This window comes from Leuciscus leuciscus (genome assembly GCF_965113295.1).
Source record: "Leuciscus leuciscus genome assembly, chromosome: 10".
NCBI lineage: Eukaryota > Metazoa > Chordata > Actinopteri > Cypriniformes > Leuciscidae > Leuciscus > Leuciscus leuciscus.
The window spans coordinates 2,724,212-2,738,947 of NC_138734.1; the positions used below are offsets into that span (position 1 = coordinate 2,724,212).

General features: G+C 39.0%; 1 protein-coding gene across 3 annotated transcripts; it reads left to right on the forward strand.

Annotated features, from left to right (window-relative positions):
• The first annotated feature begins 6,185 nt into the window (after positions 1 to 6,185).
• LOC309507168 (uncharacterized protein) lies at positions 6,186 to 11,859 on the forward strand. Of its 3 annotated transcripts, none has more exons than XM_082181277.1 (2): positions 6,186 to 6,259; positions 8,969 to 11,859. In XM_082181277.1, the coding sequence occupies exons 1-2, from the start codon at positions 6,248 to 6,250 to the stop codon at positions 11,654 to 11,656; spliced, it is 2,700 nt and encodes an 899-aa protein (XP_082037403.1). In that variant the 5' UTR covers positions 6,186 to 6,247; the 3' UTR covers positions 11,657 to 11,859. The 3 variants fall into 3 exon arrangements, with proteins under 3 accessions (XP_082037403.1, XP_082037401.1, XP_082037402.1); XM_082181275.1 differs by lacking the exon at positions 6,186 to 6,259 and adding an exon at positions 8,175 to 8,290 and having other exon boundaries at positions 8,461 to 11,859; XM_082181276.1 differs by lacking the exon at positions 6,186 to 6,259 and having other exon boundaries at positions 8,303 to 10,658; positions 10,857 to 11,859.
• The last annotated feature ends 2,877 nt before the right edge of the window (positions 11,860 to 14,736 follow it).

Genomic DNA, 14,736 nt, shown 5'->3' on the forward strand with positions numbered 1-14,736 from the left:
TGCTAAAATTATGCTTCATAAATCTGAAAGGTTCCACTTGGGAAGTTTAAAATTGCTTTGCGTTTCATTGGCAGATATTTGAAACTGTAGAGCCTGGGAGTGTTTGTAGATCAACACTTCATAAGTACTGAATAAATCAGCAGGTTGATTATTTCTACTTCACACGGACCGTCCTCATACAGTGTGCGTCTTCTTAGAAAACAACACATTAGAAAAGACTAGAGCCGCACTTTTTAAAGCAGGGGAACTATTAGCAGGGAATGTCATTTTCTCTTTGTTTGAAGGCATTTGTATCTCATTACCACTAACTGCTATTCATTTACTGTGACTGTGAATTGTATCTTTCACTAAACAAAAGCAATAGCCACTTCTAAATTCTAATGAACGGGAATGTGAGGATGGGCTGCGTAAATCAACCCGATCTCATGAAATGCGTCTCTATAGCACGCATTGTGTTTATCGTGCAATTTACACGCGAAAATTAGTTTTTACGTGCATAATATGATAAACACTGTAAACCCCTTGGGTAGGATTAGAGGTGTGGGGTACGTGCGTATTACACGCCATAAAGTGTGTATCATATACCACGTGAAAACTACGTATCATATGCATGTAACAACTAAATAATATGCGTGCTATAGACATGCCTTTCATGAGATCTCTGTGCATTGGAAGCTTTAATTGTATGTTTTATTTATTCACGCAAAAAGCATGGAACAAACATTAATTGCCAGTCTAAGACCATTTGCTGGTCTAGAATTTGTGCTGTTTTATGTTTTTTGTTTTTGTTAAACTGGGCATTTATCAGTGACTTTGTTTAGTTGCACTGATGCTGGTCTGATTTGAATCAGATCCAATAGTAAAGTAGCCTATACATGTTTGATTATACATAACCTTAGCACCACAGGCCAATTGGAAATATCAATTTACATGTGCATTACATGTAATCTGAACAAAACACACATACGAGTGCATGTTTGGGTAAATTAATTTAGAGGAACCTGTGTCAAAGTGCATTGAACAGGTTGACATTTTTGCACCATTTTTGTCCATCTTAGTGAGTTGAGTAACTAGACATCTTTGGATGTGTAGTAGAGTATGGCATGAGAGAGTCATCTGGCATTGCAGTTCACATACATGCAAGGTATATTGAATTTAATTGTGAAACTTCCTGAATTCACAGGCTTACATGGCAATTATTTTCCTCATTGGAAAAACGAGTGTGTGAGGATACGATTCTGTGAGATAAAAACACATTTGCTGAAGTAACCATGTAATCTTGCTTGTAAACCATGTAACCATGTAATCACATGTAATCTTGCTTCTTCAAGTGTGTGAGCTCTTTTATCGTGACTCGTACCTGAGCGCTTCACATCACCTGTGCTGTGCAAGTTTACTACATCAGAAAACACAATTACGCGGAGATGGTTATGCGATCCAAACATCAACATGTGTTTGTTTACAAATCATACACTATGGCAAAAGTGTCTTGAGCTCATAACACAATACTGGGCAAGGAACTGCAACAAATAAAACTTTATTAATCGATAATCCAGCTCTGTAATCATAGTTTGAGTGAAAAGGAATATTAAAGTTGATGCTGTTCCTCTACTATACCACTAGTGTTCATATCAGCATGTTTTTCTCAGTTTTAGGTAGAGACGCATTTTCAAATGAGCCTGTGTTGATTATTTCCCCAACTTTGGTGTTTATACAAGTTTTTCATTAAAATCAAGCTGTTATAGTTAGATTATCAACTGGATTTAGGGTGCATCTAAACAAAGCTATTGGTTTCGGAGACAAATGTGCAATTTCCCATTAAGCTGTGGTGTTTTTTCTTTTCATTTGTACCTGCTGTTATTGGCCTAAATGAGGAGGGTGATGGTTATTTGTATAAGGAGTTTGTTCCTCTGTTTGATGAGACGCCAAACAGCGCCACGACCCACAGTGAAAGAACTGAAACGAGTCTGAGAGCCTCGCAGCTGGAAAGCACACAATTACTCTTTCCTCTGCAATCAAACACAATTATCTTTTCAGTTTTGTGTGTTGCGTTGTCAGTGTGCTCGATTTTTTTATTTTATTTCTTCTTCATGGCCCTCTGAATTGTCCTTTATTAGTAGTCCTTTATTTGCTGTATAGACAGTGGCCGGGAAGCTGTGTGATAAAGTCATTCTTCTACCTCGTATAGGCAACTGTGCTTATGAATACTTGAATTGGGAGGGCTTTAACTCACACCTCTATATTTGGGCTCGATCGCAAGCTGTCGACACTATAACACTCCTGTGAATCTGACTCACAGGAATGTTGTGAGATTACACCATATTGGTGGTTTTAGAGATCTCTGAGCAGCTGGAGGGAATACCAGGTTACAATAATGAATATTCCCATGCAATAAAGAAATCCCTGACAAACCTGCAACCAAAGGCACATTTGACCTTTTCTCGCATTCTGCTCCATATTTAGATAATGCAATTAGCAGTATTTGTCTTAACAGACCAATAGTGGATTCTTAAATTACCATGGATTACGTTTGCAATTTTTGTGTGACTCTGAGTGTAAGGAAATGCCAGCTCAAATTACAGAGTCTGGAGTGCATTTCAATGGAGAGCTCCTGTGTAAAGAAATGCAGAATGTTTGTTTATGCTTGGGTCAGACTCAAACGCTCCATCAGTAATTCGACTCGGAAATTGAGCCAAAACGAAAGGTGGTGTTTTCATGCTTGTCATAACTGAATTATTACGGGAAGGAAATGTAAACAGGGCCGTCATTTGATATCGGGAAGACACGGCTTCTTTATACAGCAGGTGCACATGAGTAAAGGTTTTCTTTTAGTTTTTCAAATGCTGATTATTAGAGATTGTACATCACTTTAGTCCACAACAGCAAATATACTTTTTTTTTGGTAACACTTTATAATAACTGCCTGCTATTAATCATTAGTTAAGCATTCCTAAACAGTTAATTCATCATTTATAAAGTCAAGTCAAGTTTATTTGTATAGCGCTTTTCACAATACAGATTGCATCAAAGCAGCTTCACAGTATTAAATTAAAATAATACAACAAAGTTTGTTTCAAGAGGAATTTATTGATTGATAAAATTAAATTAAATATCCCCAAAATATCCCCAACTGAGCAAGCCAAAGGCAACAGTGGCAAGGAACCGAAAAACTCCATCAAGTGACCTAATGGTGTCCTAAAACTCCATCAGGTGCCTTAATGGAGAAAAAAAAAACCTTGGGAGAACCCAGGCTCAGTCGGGGGCCAGTTCTCCTCTGGCATTGGATAGAGGCTGGATTGTAGTTTGAACTGTAGGATTATATGAATGCCTGGCTGAAGAGATGCGACTTTAATCTAGTTTTAAACTGGGAGAGCGAGTCTGAGCAACGAACAGTATCAGGAAGACTATTCCAGAGTTTTGGAGCCAAATGTGAAAATGCTCTCCCTCCTTTGGTGGTTCTGGATATCCTAGGTATGACCAAAAGCCTTGAATTTAGTGATCTCAAAGAGCGCGATGGATTATAGGGCGATAGAAGATCCGTTAAATAGACTGGAGCTAAGCCGTTTAGGGCTTTATAAGTCAGTAGCAATACCTTGTAATTAATACGGAACTTTATAGGTAACCAATGCAGTGATGATAAAATCGGTGTTATATGATCATATTTTCTTGATCTCGTAAGAACTCTAGCGGCGGCATTTTGGACTAACTGTAGCTTGTTTATTGAGGATGCAGGACAACCAGCTAATAAAGCATTACAGTAATCCAGTCTCGAGGTCATGAATGCATGAACTAACTTTTCTGCATCAGAAACTGATAGCATATTACGTAGCTTAGCAATGTTTCTAAGGTGGAAAAAGGCTGTTTTTGTAACATAAGAAATATGATTTTCAAAAGACAGGTTGCAATCGAGTATAACACCCAGGTCTTTTACTGTAGAGGATAAAGTAACAGGACATCCTATGATGTTAAAGTTGTATTGTGCGAGGTTTTGTGGGCGGTTTTTTGAACCGATAAGTATTACCTCTGTCTTGTCTGGATTTAATAAAAGAAAATTACGCGTCATCCAATCTTTTATATCTTTAACACACTCTGTCAATTTGGAAAATGTAGCGTTTTCATCCGGCCGTGATGAAATATATATTTGAGTGTCATCAGCATAACAATGGAAACTAATTCCATGTTTCCTTATAATATTTCCAAGTGGCATCATATATATTGAAAATAACAGGGGGCCTAATACAGATCCCTGCGGCACTCCATAGTTTACTGGAGTTATGATCGATTTTTCTCCATTTAAATAGACAAAATGGTAGCGGTCAGATAGGTATGATTTGAACCAGCTTAGTGCTTGTCCTTGAACACCAGTATAATTTTGTAGTCGATCTAAGAGTATTGTGTGATCTATAGTATCGAACGCAGCACTAAGATCAAGTAAAACTAGTATTGAGATACAGCCTTGGTCAGAAGCTAAAAGTAAATCATTTGTGATTTTAACGAGCGCAGTTTCAGTGCTATGATGCGGTCTGAATCCAGACTGAAACTTTTCATAGATATCATTTTGTTGCAAGAAAGAGCCCAGTTGAGCGGACACCACTTTTTCTAATATTTTAGACATAAATGGAAGATTTGAAATGGGTCTATAATTTGCTAGATTATTATGATCTAATTGTGGTTTCTTAATGAGAGGTTTTATAACTGCCAGTTTAAATGTTCTTGGAACATGACCTAAAGATAAAGACGAGTTAATAATATTGAGGAGAGGCTCTTCCACTACAGATAACACTTCTTTCAGTAGTTTAGTTGGTATAGGATCTAATAAACATGTTGTTGTTTTAGATGAAGTGATAAGTTTATTTAACTCTTTTTGTTCTATAGTTGTAAAGCACTGTAATTGTTCTTTCGGGGTGATAATTGAAGCTGAATTGTAAGGCGCGATTGAAGATTGAACGTTTATAATTGTGGTTCTGATGCTTTCTATTTTCTCAGTGAAGTAGTTCATGAAATCATTACTACTGAACTGTAACGGGATATTTTGTTCGGGTGACGTCTGTTTATTTGTTAGTCTAGCCACGGTGTTAAATAGAAACCTTGGATTGTTTTGGTTGTTTTCTATTAGTTTGCGGAGGTGCTCAGCCCTGGCAGCTTTTAGGGCCTTTTTATAACGTGACATACTGTCTTTCCACGCGATTCTAAAGACCTCTAAATTAGTTTGTTTCCATTTACGCTCTAAAATACGGGTTTCTCTCTTTAAAACATGCGTAGTATTGTTATACCATGGTGCTTTATTTTTCTCTCTGACCTTTTTTAATTTAATAGGTGCTTTATTTATTAATAAAGCATTAATAGACATTAATAAGCATTTTATAAATACAGCTATAATTCTTGATTTATAAGCATCTATAATGTTTTAATAATTGTATTTTCATACTTTATTAATGATCAGTTTTTCATTTCTAAATGAAGTATTGCATTATTTACAAACCAGTTACATTATTTATCATTATTATTATACAAACTAGGTGTTGTCATTGATTAATAAGATCACTTCGAAAGTGTAAGTAAATGTAGTAGATTCAGGGAGTTATAAAGCATTTAGTAGTGGTCAGTTCAATATTGTGTGAGCTCATCTAAAGTGAGGACTAGTTATACCTTGTAAAGCATTTATAAAGGAGATTTAAAGTTAAAGATTTAAAGGAGATTTACTCATTAATCTTCTAAACAGAAAAAGGAAACAAACACAAACCAGTGATACAGAACATACACATATTTAACAGTCATTAAATCTCCTTTGTAAATGCTTTACGAGGCATAACTAGTCCTCACTTTAGATGAGCTCACAAATATAATGAACTGACCACTACTAAATGCTTTATAACTACCTGAATTAACCATGAATTACAGTAGAAATACATGTTAATAAAGCATTTATTAACACACTAAGTAACTATTACTATATGTCTGAATAATAAGATGTATTCAAACAGTTTATTAATAATTTACTTACACTTTCTAAGTGATCTTATGAACCACTGACAACTCCTAAATAACCGGTTTGTAAATAATGCAATACTTCATTTAGAAATGATAAATTGATCATTAATAAAATATGAAAATACAATTATTAAACACATTATAGATATGCTTTAAAACCAAGAACAAAGCATTCATAACTGTATTTATAAACTGCTTATTAATGTCTATTAATGCTTTATAAATGATGAATTAACTATTTACTAATGCTTAACTAATGATTAATAGCGTGCAGTTATTATAAAGTGTTACCCATTTAGTTTTTATTCATTAGTCATGCCAGTCATTACAAACTTTGTATCCAAATGAGATCACAGTCTTTATGTTTTTATAAACATGTAGCTTTAATGCATCTTTTTGGCAATATTTTCTTGCATTCACATTTCAGACACAGTTTGATGTGTGATGAGTTGAGTAGTAAATCGTCTGTTTATGGAACATTTAATGTAGAATGAATGTGTGAATGATTCCTCTTTTTTGTTTGTTTTTGGTGCAGCTTTGGTTCTTTGTAAATGAAATGCAGGGCCTGTAACTGAACCATTGTCCTGACGGCTGACAATCACTGGATCTTGTTTTCTGTCCGCTGTGCATGAGAATCAACAAGCAGAATGAACACTGAGCCGATATGCTGTTTCCATGCATTTACGTTTATTCATTTAGAGGACGCTTCTATTGAAAGCACCTAAATGACGTAAAGCAGAGAGTAAATGTAGTAAACAAAAGTCAAATACATTTTCAACAACATGTATAACACAGACACTGCAGGGTTTGACAAACACTACACAAAAGGCAGAGACACTGTAATTTCCAGTATTTTGCCTGGATCTAATCAAAACATCTTTTACACCAAATTACAGCTGTTCCAGCCAATTACTTTATTGTTCAGACTGTTTTTAAAAGCTCCAAATTGCCGTATGAACTAATAAGACAAGCAGGAAGAAATGTCTATTCTCAAAATGAGTTTGAGTCAATTATCAGCAGATGGTTAATTTAACCAATAATACAGCATTGTGTGATTATCATGAATGGATTACGCTTTCAAGCACTGCCCTAAAGCAATGAAGCTCATTATCATGTATTACCTTCCTTGAATACATTTTTAGTTTATGTATACTGTTGCATAAAGCTTTGTTGACCTGCCGTGAGAGCTTCAATTAGCAATCTTTGTTCTTTGTTTTTTGCCTTTGAAATGCAAAAGGAGTATGCCAAACGTTAAAAATAGTTGGCTTTCAGTAGGTAATTTAGAATAACTGGCAGTTACATGACCCATCTACAAGATGACACACTTGGTTATTTTCCTGGTTATATTTTGCATGACCAACGTACTTTAGAAAAACAAAAGTTCAATGCAAGTTTTAAACTCTCGTTAAAACTGCTTTGTTTTCGGTTCTGTGTGAAATTACATTTACATTCATCCATTTAGCGGATTGTTTTTTATACAAATGAGGAACATTTGTAAGCAATTCATCACAAGAACCAACAATATTTTCAGTGCACAAAGCCATGTTTCGGGTTAGCTAGTACACAATTATATCAATGCATTAATTGCATTTGTAAAAAAAAAAATCTGTGAATTCTCAGTTTTCTTTGGACCGTCTTTGAACAGTGTTTATATTTCAGAAACTGTCGAGTGCACAAAGTTTGCATGTGCTTGAACTCCTAAAGTACGACTCAAAATACTTGAATACTCGAAAGACTTAAAATAGTAGAATTACTATGAAGAGGCTCATGGGCGTCGGAAGCAAAAAAAAAAAAAAGTTTTTTTTTTACTGGAGTAGATGTGTTCCCGAAAGCCAAATACCTTATCTAAAATCTCTATGCAATAATGAGTGAGAGTAAAAATGAAATGAGCGCAAATCTGTCTATGCGTGCATCTCTCAGAAATCAGAGCTTGGCAAGAGGAATATCAACTGTTATTCAAGTTATAACAGTTAACTGTTAACTGAGGACCAGCGGGCAGCATACTAGAGGCACGCAGCTCGCAAGTGGTTTTCTCTAGAATACCTTGTTCTCCTGATATTTCAGTGCTGTATTTTAGTCAAGCCCTTGCACCTAGCACTTTAGATTTGACACATTTTGGCGTTATTGACTTAATTGCCCGACCGAAACAGCATCTGTAAGAATTGATAGATATAAATAGAAGGGCTTCAGATCACTTCAATAGGACCAGCGGGCAGCATACTAGAGGCACGCAGCTCGCAAGTGGTTTTCTCTAGAATACCTTGTTCTCCTGATATTTCAGTGCTGTATTTTAGTCAAGGTAAGGCCATCTTCGATTCTTTTGTTATTTTGTAATTTTAATTTCACATAATCCTGTATTTCAGTTAGACGCATTGGCACTTTAGAGAAATAGCCGCGAATGAAACAAATGTAAATGTTTATAGCAATCTAATTTGCACGTAACTTAAGCCCTTGCACCTAGCACTTTAGATTTGACACATTTTGGCGTTATTGACTTAATTGCCCGACCGAAACAGCTGTACTCACTCAAGCGGTGAGAGCATTATCTGTATATCTGTGTAATTTGCACGCTGCCGCGGAAGCGACAGCGGAAGCATTCAGCTCTCGTGTTCAGCCTCCTCGTGTGAAGACCGACTCGGGTAAAGACCAGCGACTCTACCTGCGCGACTCCACCGAGCAAGGACACCAGAAAGGCACTTACGTATCTCCTCTTCCCTTCTTTCTTCCTCTACTTATCTTATTGTTCACCTTAATCAACATGTGCTTTCAATACATTCCTGTTATCTCTGGGCGACGTCCTTTCATCACGCACAATAGACAGCGCAATACTGCCAATCTGCGTCCCATCCTCACATCCTCACACACTCCTCTCTCTCTTTCCGTGGGTCTATGGAATTGTCAGTCAGCAGTCAATAAAGCTGACTTCATTCCAGCCTTTGCATCTCATTCTACTCTTAGTATCTTGGGCCTGACTGAGACCTGGATTCGTCCAGAAAACTCAGCAACCCCTGCTGCTCTCTCTAGCAATTTCTCCCTCTCCCACTCCCCTCGCCAGTCTGGGAGAGGTGGGGGTACAGGGCTTCTCGTTTCTAACAATTGCAAATACTCCACGCTCTCTTCTCTATGCAACAACAACTCATTTGAATATCATGCTATTACACTTACAACTCCCATTAAAATCCATATTGTAGTCATTTATCGCCCCCCAGGTCAGCTGGGTAACTTTGTAGATGAGCTGGATGTGCTGCTGTCCACTTTCCCTGAGGACGGCACCCCACTTCTAGTCTTCGGTGACTTCAACATTCATCTCGAAAAGCCACATGCAACAGACTTCACCTCTCTCCTAGCCTCTTTCGATCTCAAACGACTCATCACCACAGCTACTCACAAATCAGGCAACCAACTGGACCTGGTTTACACACGCAACTGCACCACAGAAAACATCCTGGTGACACCTCTCCACGTTTCAGATAATTTCCTCATTACTTTCAGTCTACAACTCTCTACCCCTGCACCACCACCCCCACCACCAGTCACTTTCAGACGAAACCTGCGCTCACTTTCCCCCTCCCATCTTTCCTCTGCCGTGTCATCCTCTCTTCCCCCACCCTCACAATTCTCATCTCTGGATGTGAATACCGCAACGGACACCTTATGCTCCACTCTAATCTCTTCTCTAGACATTATCTGCCCTCTCTCCTCCAGGCCGGCACGCGCTACTCCCTCTAACCCCTGGTTATCTGAGGTTCTTCGGGAACACCAGACCAAACTCAGGGCAGCGGAGAGGAAATGGCACAAATCAAAAGACGCATCTGACCTGAGTATGTATCAATCTCTCCTCTCCTCCTTTTCTGTTGATGTTCATGCTGCAAAATCTTCATACTTCCACAACAAGATCAACAGCTCCTCCAACACACGATTACTCTTCAAGACATTCAACTCTCTCCTCTGTCCACCTCCACCACCACCCGCCTCCTCCTTAACTGCTGACGATTTTGCGCACTTCTTCACCAACAAAACAACAGCTATCAGCAGTCAGTTCTCAGCTCCACACACACAGGAACCCAGACCGACCCCTTCAACAGCCAATACCCCTCTGTCCTCCTTTTCTTCGCTAACCGAGGAAGAAGTATCTACACTTCTCCTCTCCAGTCACCCTACCACCTGCCCGCTTGACCCCATCCCCTCACACCTTCTACAAGCCATCTCTCCCACACTTCTACCATCACTCACACACATCATCAACTCATCCCTCCATACTGGCACCTTCCCTACAGCATTCAAGCAGGCTCGGGTTACTCCACTGCTGAAAAAAACAACGCTAAACACATCATTTGTTGAGAATTACAGACCTATCTCTCTCATACCATTCATTGCGAAGCCACTTGAAAGAGCTGTCTTCAACCAACTAACATCCTTCTTGTCTCTAAACAACCAGCTGGATGTCAACCAATCTGGCTTCAAGAAAGGACATTCAACTGAGACTGCATTACTGTCAGTCACAGAAGCCCTACGGATCGCAAAAGCTGCTTCCAAATCTTCAGTCCTCATTCTCCTGGATCTGTCTGCTGCCTTCGACACGGTGAATCATCAGATCCTTATGTCCACCCTCTCATCACTGGGCATCACAGGAACTTCACTCCACTGGTTTGAGTCCTATCTCACAGGTAGGTCCTTCAAGGTCGCATGGAGAGGTGAGGTATCCAGAGCACATCAGCTGACCACAGGTGTTCCCCAGGGTTCAGTTCTTGGTCCCCTCCTCTTCTCCATCTACACCACATCACTGGGACACATCATACAGGCACACGGTTTTTCCTACCACTGCTATGCTGATGACACGCAGCTCTTCCTCTCCTTTCAACCAGATGATCCCACAGTAGCTGCACGGGTCTCAAGCTGTCTGGCAGACATCTCCACATGGATGAAGGAACATCACCTGCAGCTCAACCTGGCAAAGACTGAGCTTCTCGTCCTCCCTGCCAATCCATCTCTACAGCACGACTTCACCATCCAGCTAGAGTCATCATTAATCACCCCATCAAGATCGGTCAGAAATCTTGGAGTAACGCTTGATGACCAGCTGACCTTCACAGATCACATTTCAAAGACAGCTCGATCATGCAGGTTTGCACTGCACAACATCAGGAAGATCAGGCCTTTTCTAACTGAGCATGCAACACAACTTATCGTCCAGGCCCTGGTCATCTCTAGGCTTGACTACTGCAATGCTCTTCTGGCTGGACTTCCAGCATGTGCAACCAAACCCCTACAGATGATCCAGAATGCTGCAGCTCGTCTTGTCTTCAACGAGCCCAAGAGGGCCGACGTCACTCCTCTGTTCATCTCTCTGCACTGGCTACCTCTCGCTGCTCGCATCAAGTTCAAGGCACTGACGCTTGCTTACAGAACTATCACAGGCTCAGCTCCCTCCTACGTTCACTCACTCCTACGAATCTACATCCCTACCAGACACCTACGATCGGTCAACGAGCGACGTCTCGTGGTTCCATCACAGAAAGCCACAAAATCACTTTCCAGAACATTCTCATTCACAGTTCCATGCTGGTGGAACACTCTCCCCACCCTCATCCGGAATGCAGAATCCCTGACAACATTCAAAAGACAGCTGAAAACCAATCTCTTCCGTGAGCACTTTACCTTATAAAAAAAATTCAAAAATAATTTCCTTTCCCTTTGAAACATCACTTATCAGGCTTATGCTACTCTGAATAATACCTGAACTTCGTATTTTGAGCACTTCTTGCGTTGTTGTTGCTTTTGCCTCTTTATGATGACTCGCTGAATTCAGTCCTAATTTGTAAGTCGCTTTGGACAAAGGTGTCTGCTAAATGACTAAATGTAAATGTAAATGTATGTAATGTAACTAAATCACTGTCAATCAGTGACTTAAATCAATAGGCTACTACATCATATACATGTTCTACGATATGATATCGCAAAACGTTGCAGAAAGACTCAGGCATCAGCAGGGGTGAGGGGCCTACATATGGTGCAGGCATGGAGAGCTAGGCTTTTAACCCTCATGGGTGAACTTTGTGTTCCGATGGACATAGATGACTAGAGTTGCAGTTCTGATGATAAGTTTGTGTCTGTATTTGTGGTTCTCTCTGGTTAGTTGAAGGTCTTATTTGGCAATACTGTTTTATTCAGTGTCATTGTTCATGGTCTACATTGTTATAAAGAATTGCTTGGCCAGTTGTTTTGCTTGTTAGCAATGTTTTCATATACAGTAGAAATGTGTGGAATTTTACAATATAAATCTTTAAAGCCCGTTTTCTCAAAATGACTTTTCTCTCATACTCCAAGTCCGAAATCTCCACTTCAGTAACACCTATATACAGGTACCTAGTTATATTATGAAGACATTTACAGAGGTATTTGTAAATATATTATTCCTAGCCTGATTTATACAACATTTTATTCCAAAAAACATGGCAAAAATAATTTTTTTAAGGCTATTGACAGTATATTCTGATTTATAGGATAACAAAAGTAGATATCCATAAATCCCTCTGTAATTTTTTCCCATCTAATATGTGAACACGAAAAACGAAATTTTAACCTGGATTTATCCAATACTCAGATTTCGTTTTTTTTTTTTAATATAGGCAAATTAGCGCATATTTAATTAGATAATGCCTAATTTGCATATTTAAACATTAAATTACAGAAAACTTGTAATACATTTTTTTCCTCATCTTAATGTAGTTAATCAACTGGGAAACTTTCATGGTGATATCTGCTAGTTCAAATGTTTACCCTATTCACCTGTAGTGTCTCGCCTTAAATGATTTAAGCCTTGTACAATATGATCCTCGAATGAATGGAATAAGCACAGCACAATCACAAATCAAACAGCGTGTTAATGGCCTTCTCTGCGCGTCTCTGTCTCTCAGCAACCAAACCAGCTCTATACATTATATACATTAATAAACTATCCCGCCTTCTAAGTAAAAGAGCCAATCGCTGATTGGTTGATCTGTTAGAAGCTCTGGTTCCCATACACACTAAAAAAAAATGGTTCTTCAGGGGTTCTTTGCGGTGGTTAAGGTGCTATATAGCACCACTACCATTTAAAGAACCTGTTAAGCCCAGTTTGGTTCTTCAGCGGTTCTTCAGCGGTTCTTTAGCGGTTCTTTGGGGTGGTTAAGGTGCTATATGGCACCTCTTATGGTTCTACATAGCACCATTTGACAAAGGTAGGTGCTATATGGCACTTAAAGTGGTTCCCCTATGATTACAAGCCAATTAACCACTTTTAGTGCTATTTAGCACCATTTTTGTTTAGAGTGTAGGAACCTGAGACTCGCACTCAGGACAGCACATGCGCATTGGCTCATCTAGCCTGAAAAGTAAGGGTTTGGTGGGAATTCACGCTGTCGCTAAAACGCGGAATGGAGTTTAATTTATCAGGGCATTCCTCAAGTGGAATGGATTTGACTGACGGCGGCTCTGAAAAGTGAACAGACATATGCGCTGAATTAGAGATGGTAAAAGTGAGTGGGTCCAATAGCATTGGTCTTAAAAAGTGGGTGGGTCTTGTCCCACCCATATACAATGGTTCTGACGCCCATGCATAGGCCACTAGACCAATTGAGGAGTTCCAGACCCTGCTTGTTTGGGTTTTAATGCTAGTAATAGAGAGGTTTAACATCATTGATTAGAGATGGTGCCGTTCGATTAGCAGGGAAGTCTGACTTTCATCAGGAGAACAGTGCTGTTATTTAGGAGGACTCACTCTAGGGAACCATTGAAGCTTTGCCCGTAGCGAGTCTTCATAAGCCATCTTCTAGGTGTTCCTTTGTTGGTTTGAAATAATTAGCACCGTTAGCAGTAAATCCCAGTATGGTGGAGATGAGACCAGTGTAATTGCCCTGTTCTGATCTCTCATCTCTTGGGGACGCACAGCACGCCGCACTGCACTTGACTTTATAAAGCAGACTGTTGACGTGTTAAATGTTATGTGTGGATTTTCTTTAGGATCTTTGCATTTGGCTTTTAGAAATGAGAGTGCAAATACAATTTTGCTGCACTAATAAGTCTGCGCCACAGAAACGGCTTTCTTTTGCATTGGAAAGACAGCTTTAAATCCGACCATATTTTCATTGCCTTAAAACCCATTCATGCCCACTCCATAACCTATTTGTGGAGTCAAGTGATAAATGACAATGGGAAACACTTCAGCAAAAGGGCAGCGTGAGACAGCAGAGGGATGACTTTGAGTGAGAAATTTAGATGCTAAATATAACTTTGTTTTTGCACTGGTAAAAGCTTGAAACTCAATAGAGTGACAAGTAGAGGAAAACCGGCGAGATCCATGGAATATGCCTTTGGATGTCAGAATCGTGATGCCAAAAAGAAAATGGAAAAAGATTGTCTTCATTTTTACAGAATACTGTTGTTGAAAAAGCCATTTGCAGCTCAACGCAGACACTTATGGTTGCAAGACATTTAATGGACAGGCTGGACTGATGAACGCTGCGATGATTGCCCTTCGATGTTAACAATAGGTCAACATATTAACATATGCAGTTCATAGGGACAGAATGTTTTAACCCTATAGTTAAAGCATGACATAACATTTAAACCTGTAGATAACATTTAAACCTAAAATAGTTTAATCTCACAATTCTGTCTTTTTTTCTTGAAATTCCGAGTTTATATCTGAGAGTAAAAATCTGAATTATGCGATATAAATTCGATATTCTGCCTTTTTTCCCTCAG

What these genes read in the sequence shown, in the direction of transcription:
- LOC309507168 (XM_082181275.1), top strand. Translation starts at nt 8,750, where the DNA reads ATGTGCTTTCAATACATTCCTGTTATCTCTGGGCGACGTCCTTTCATC.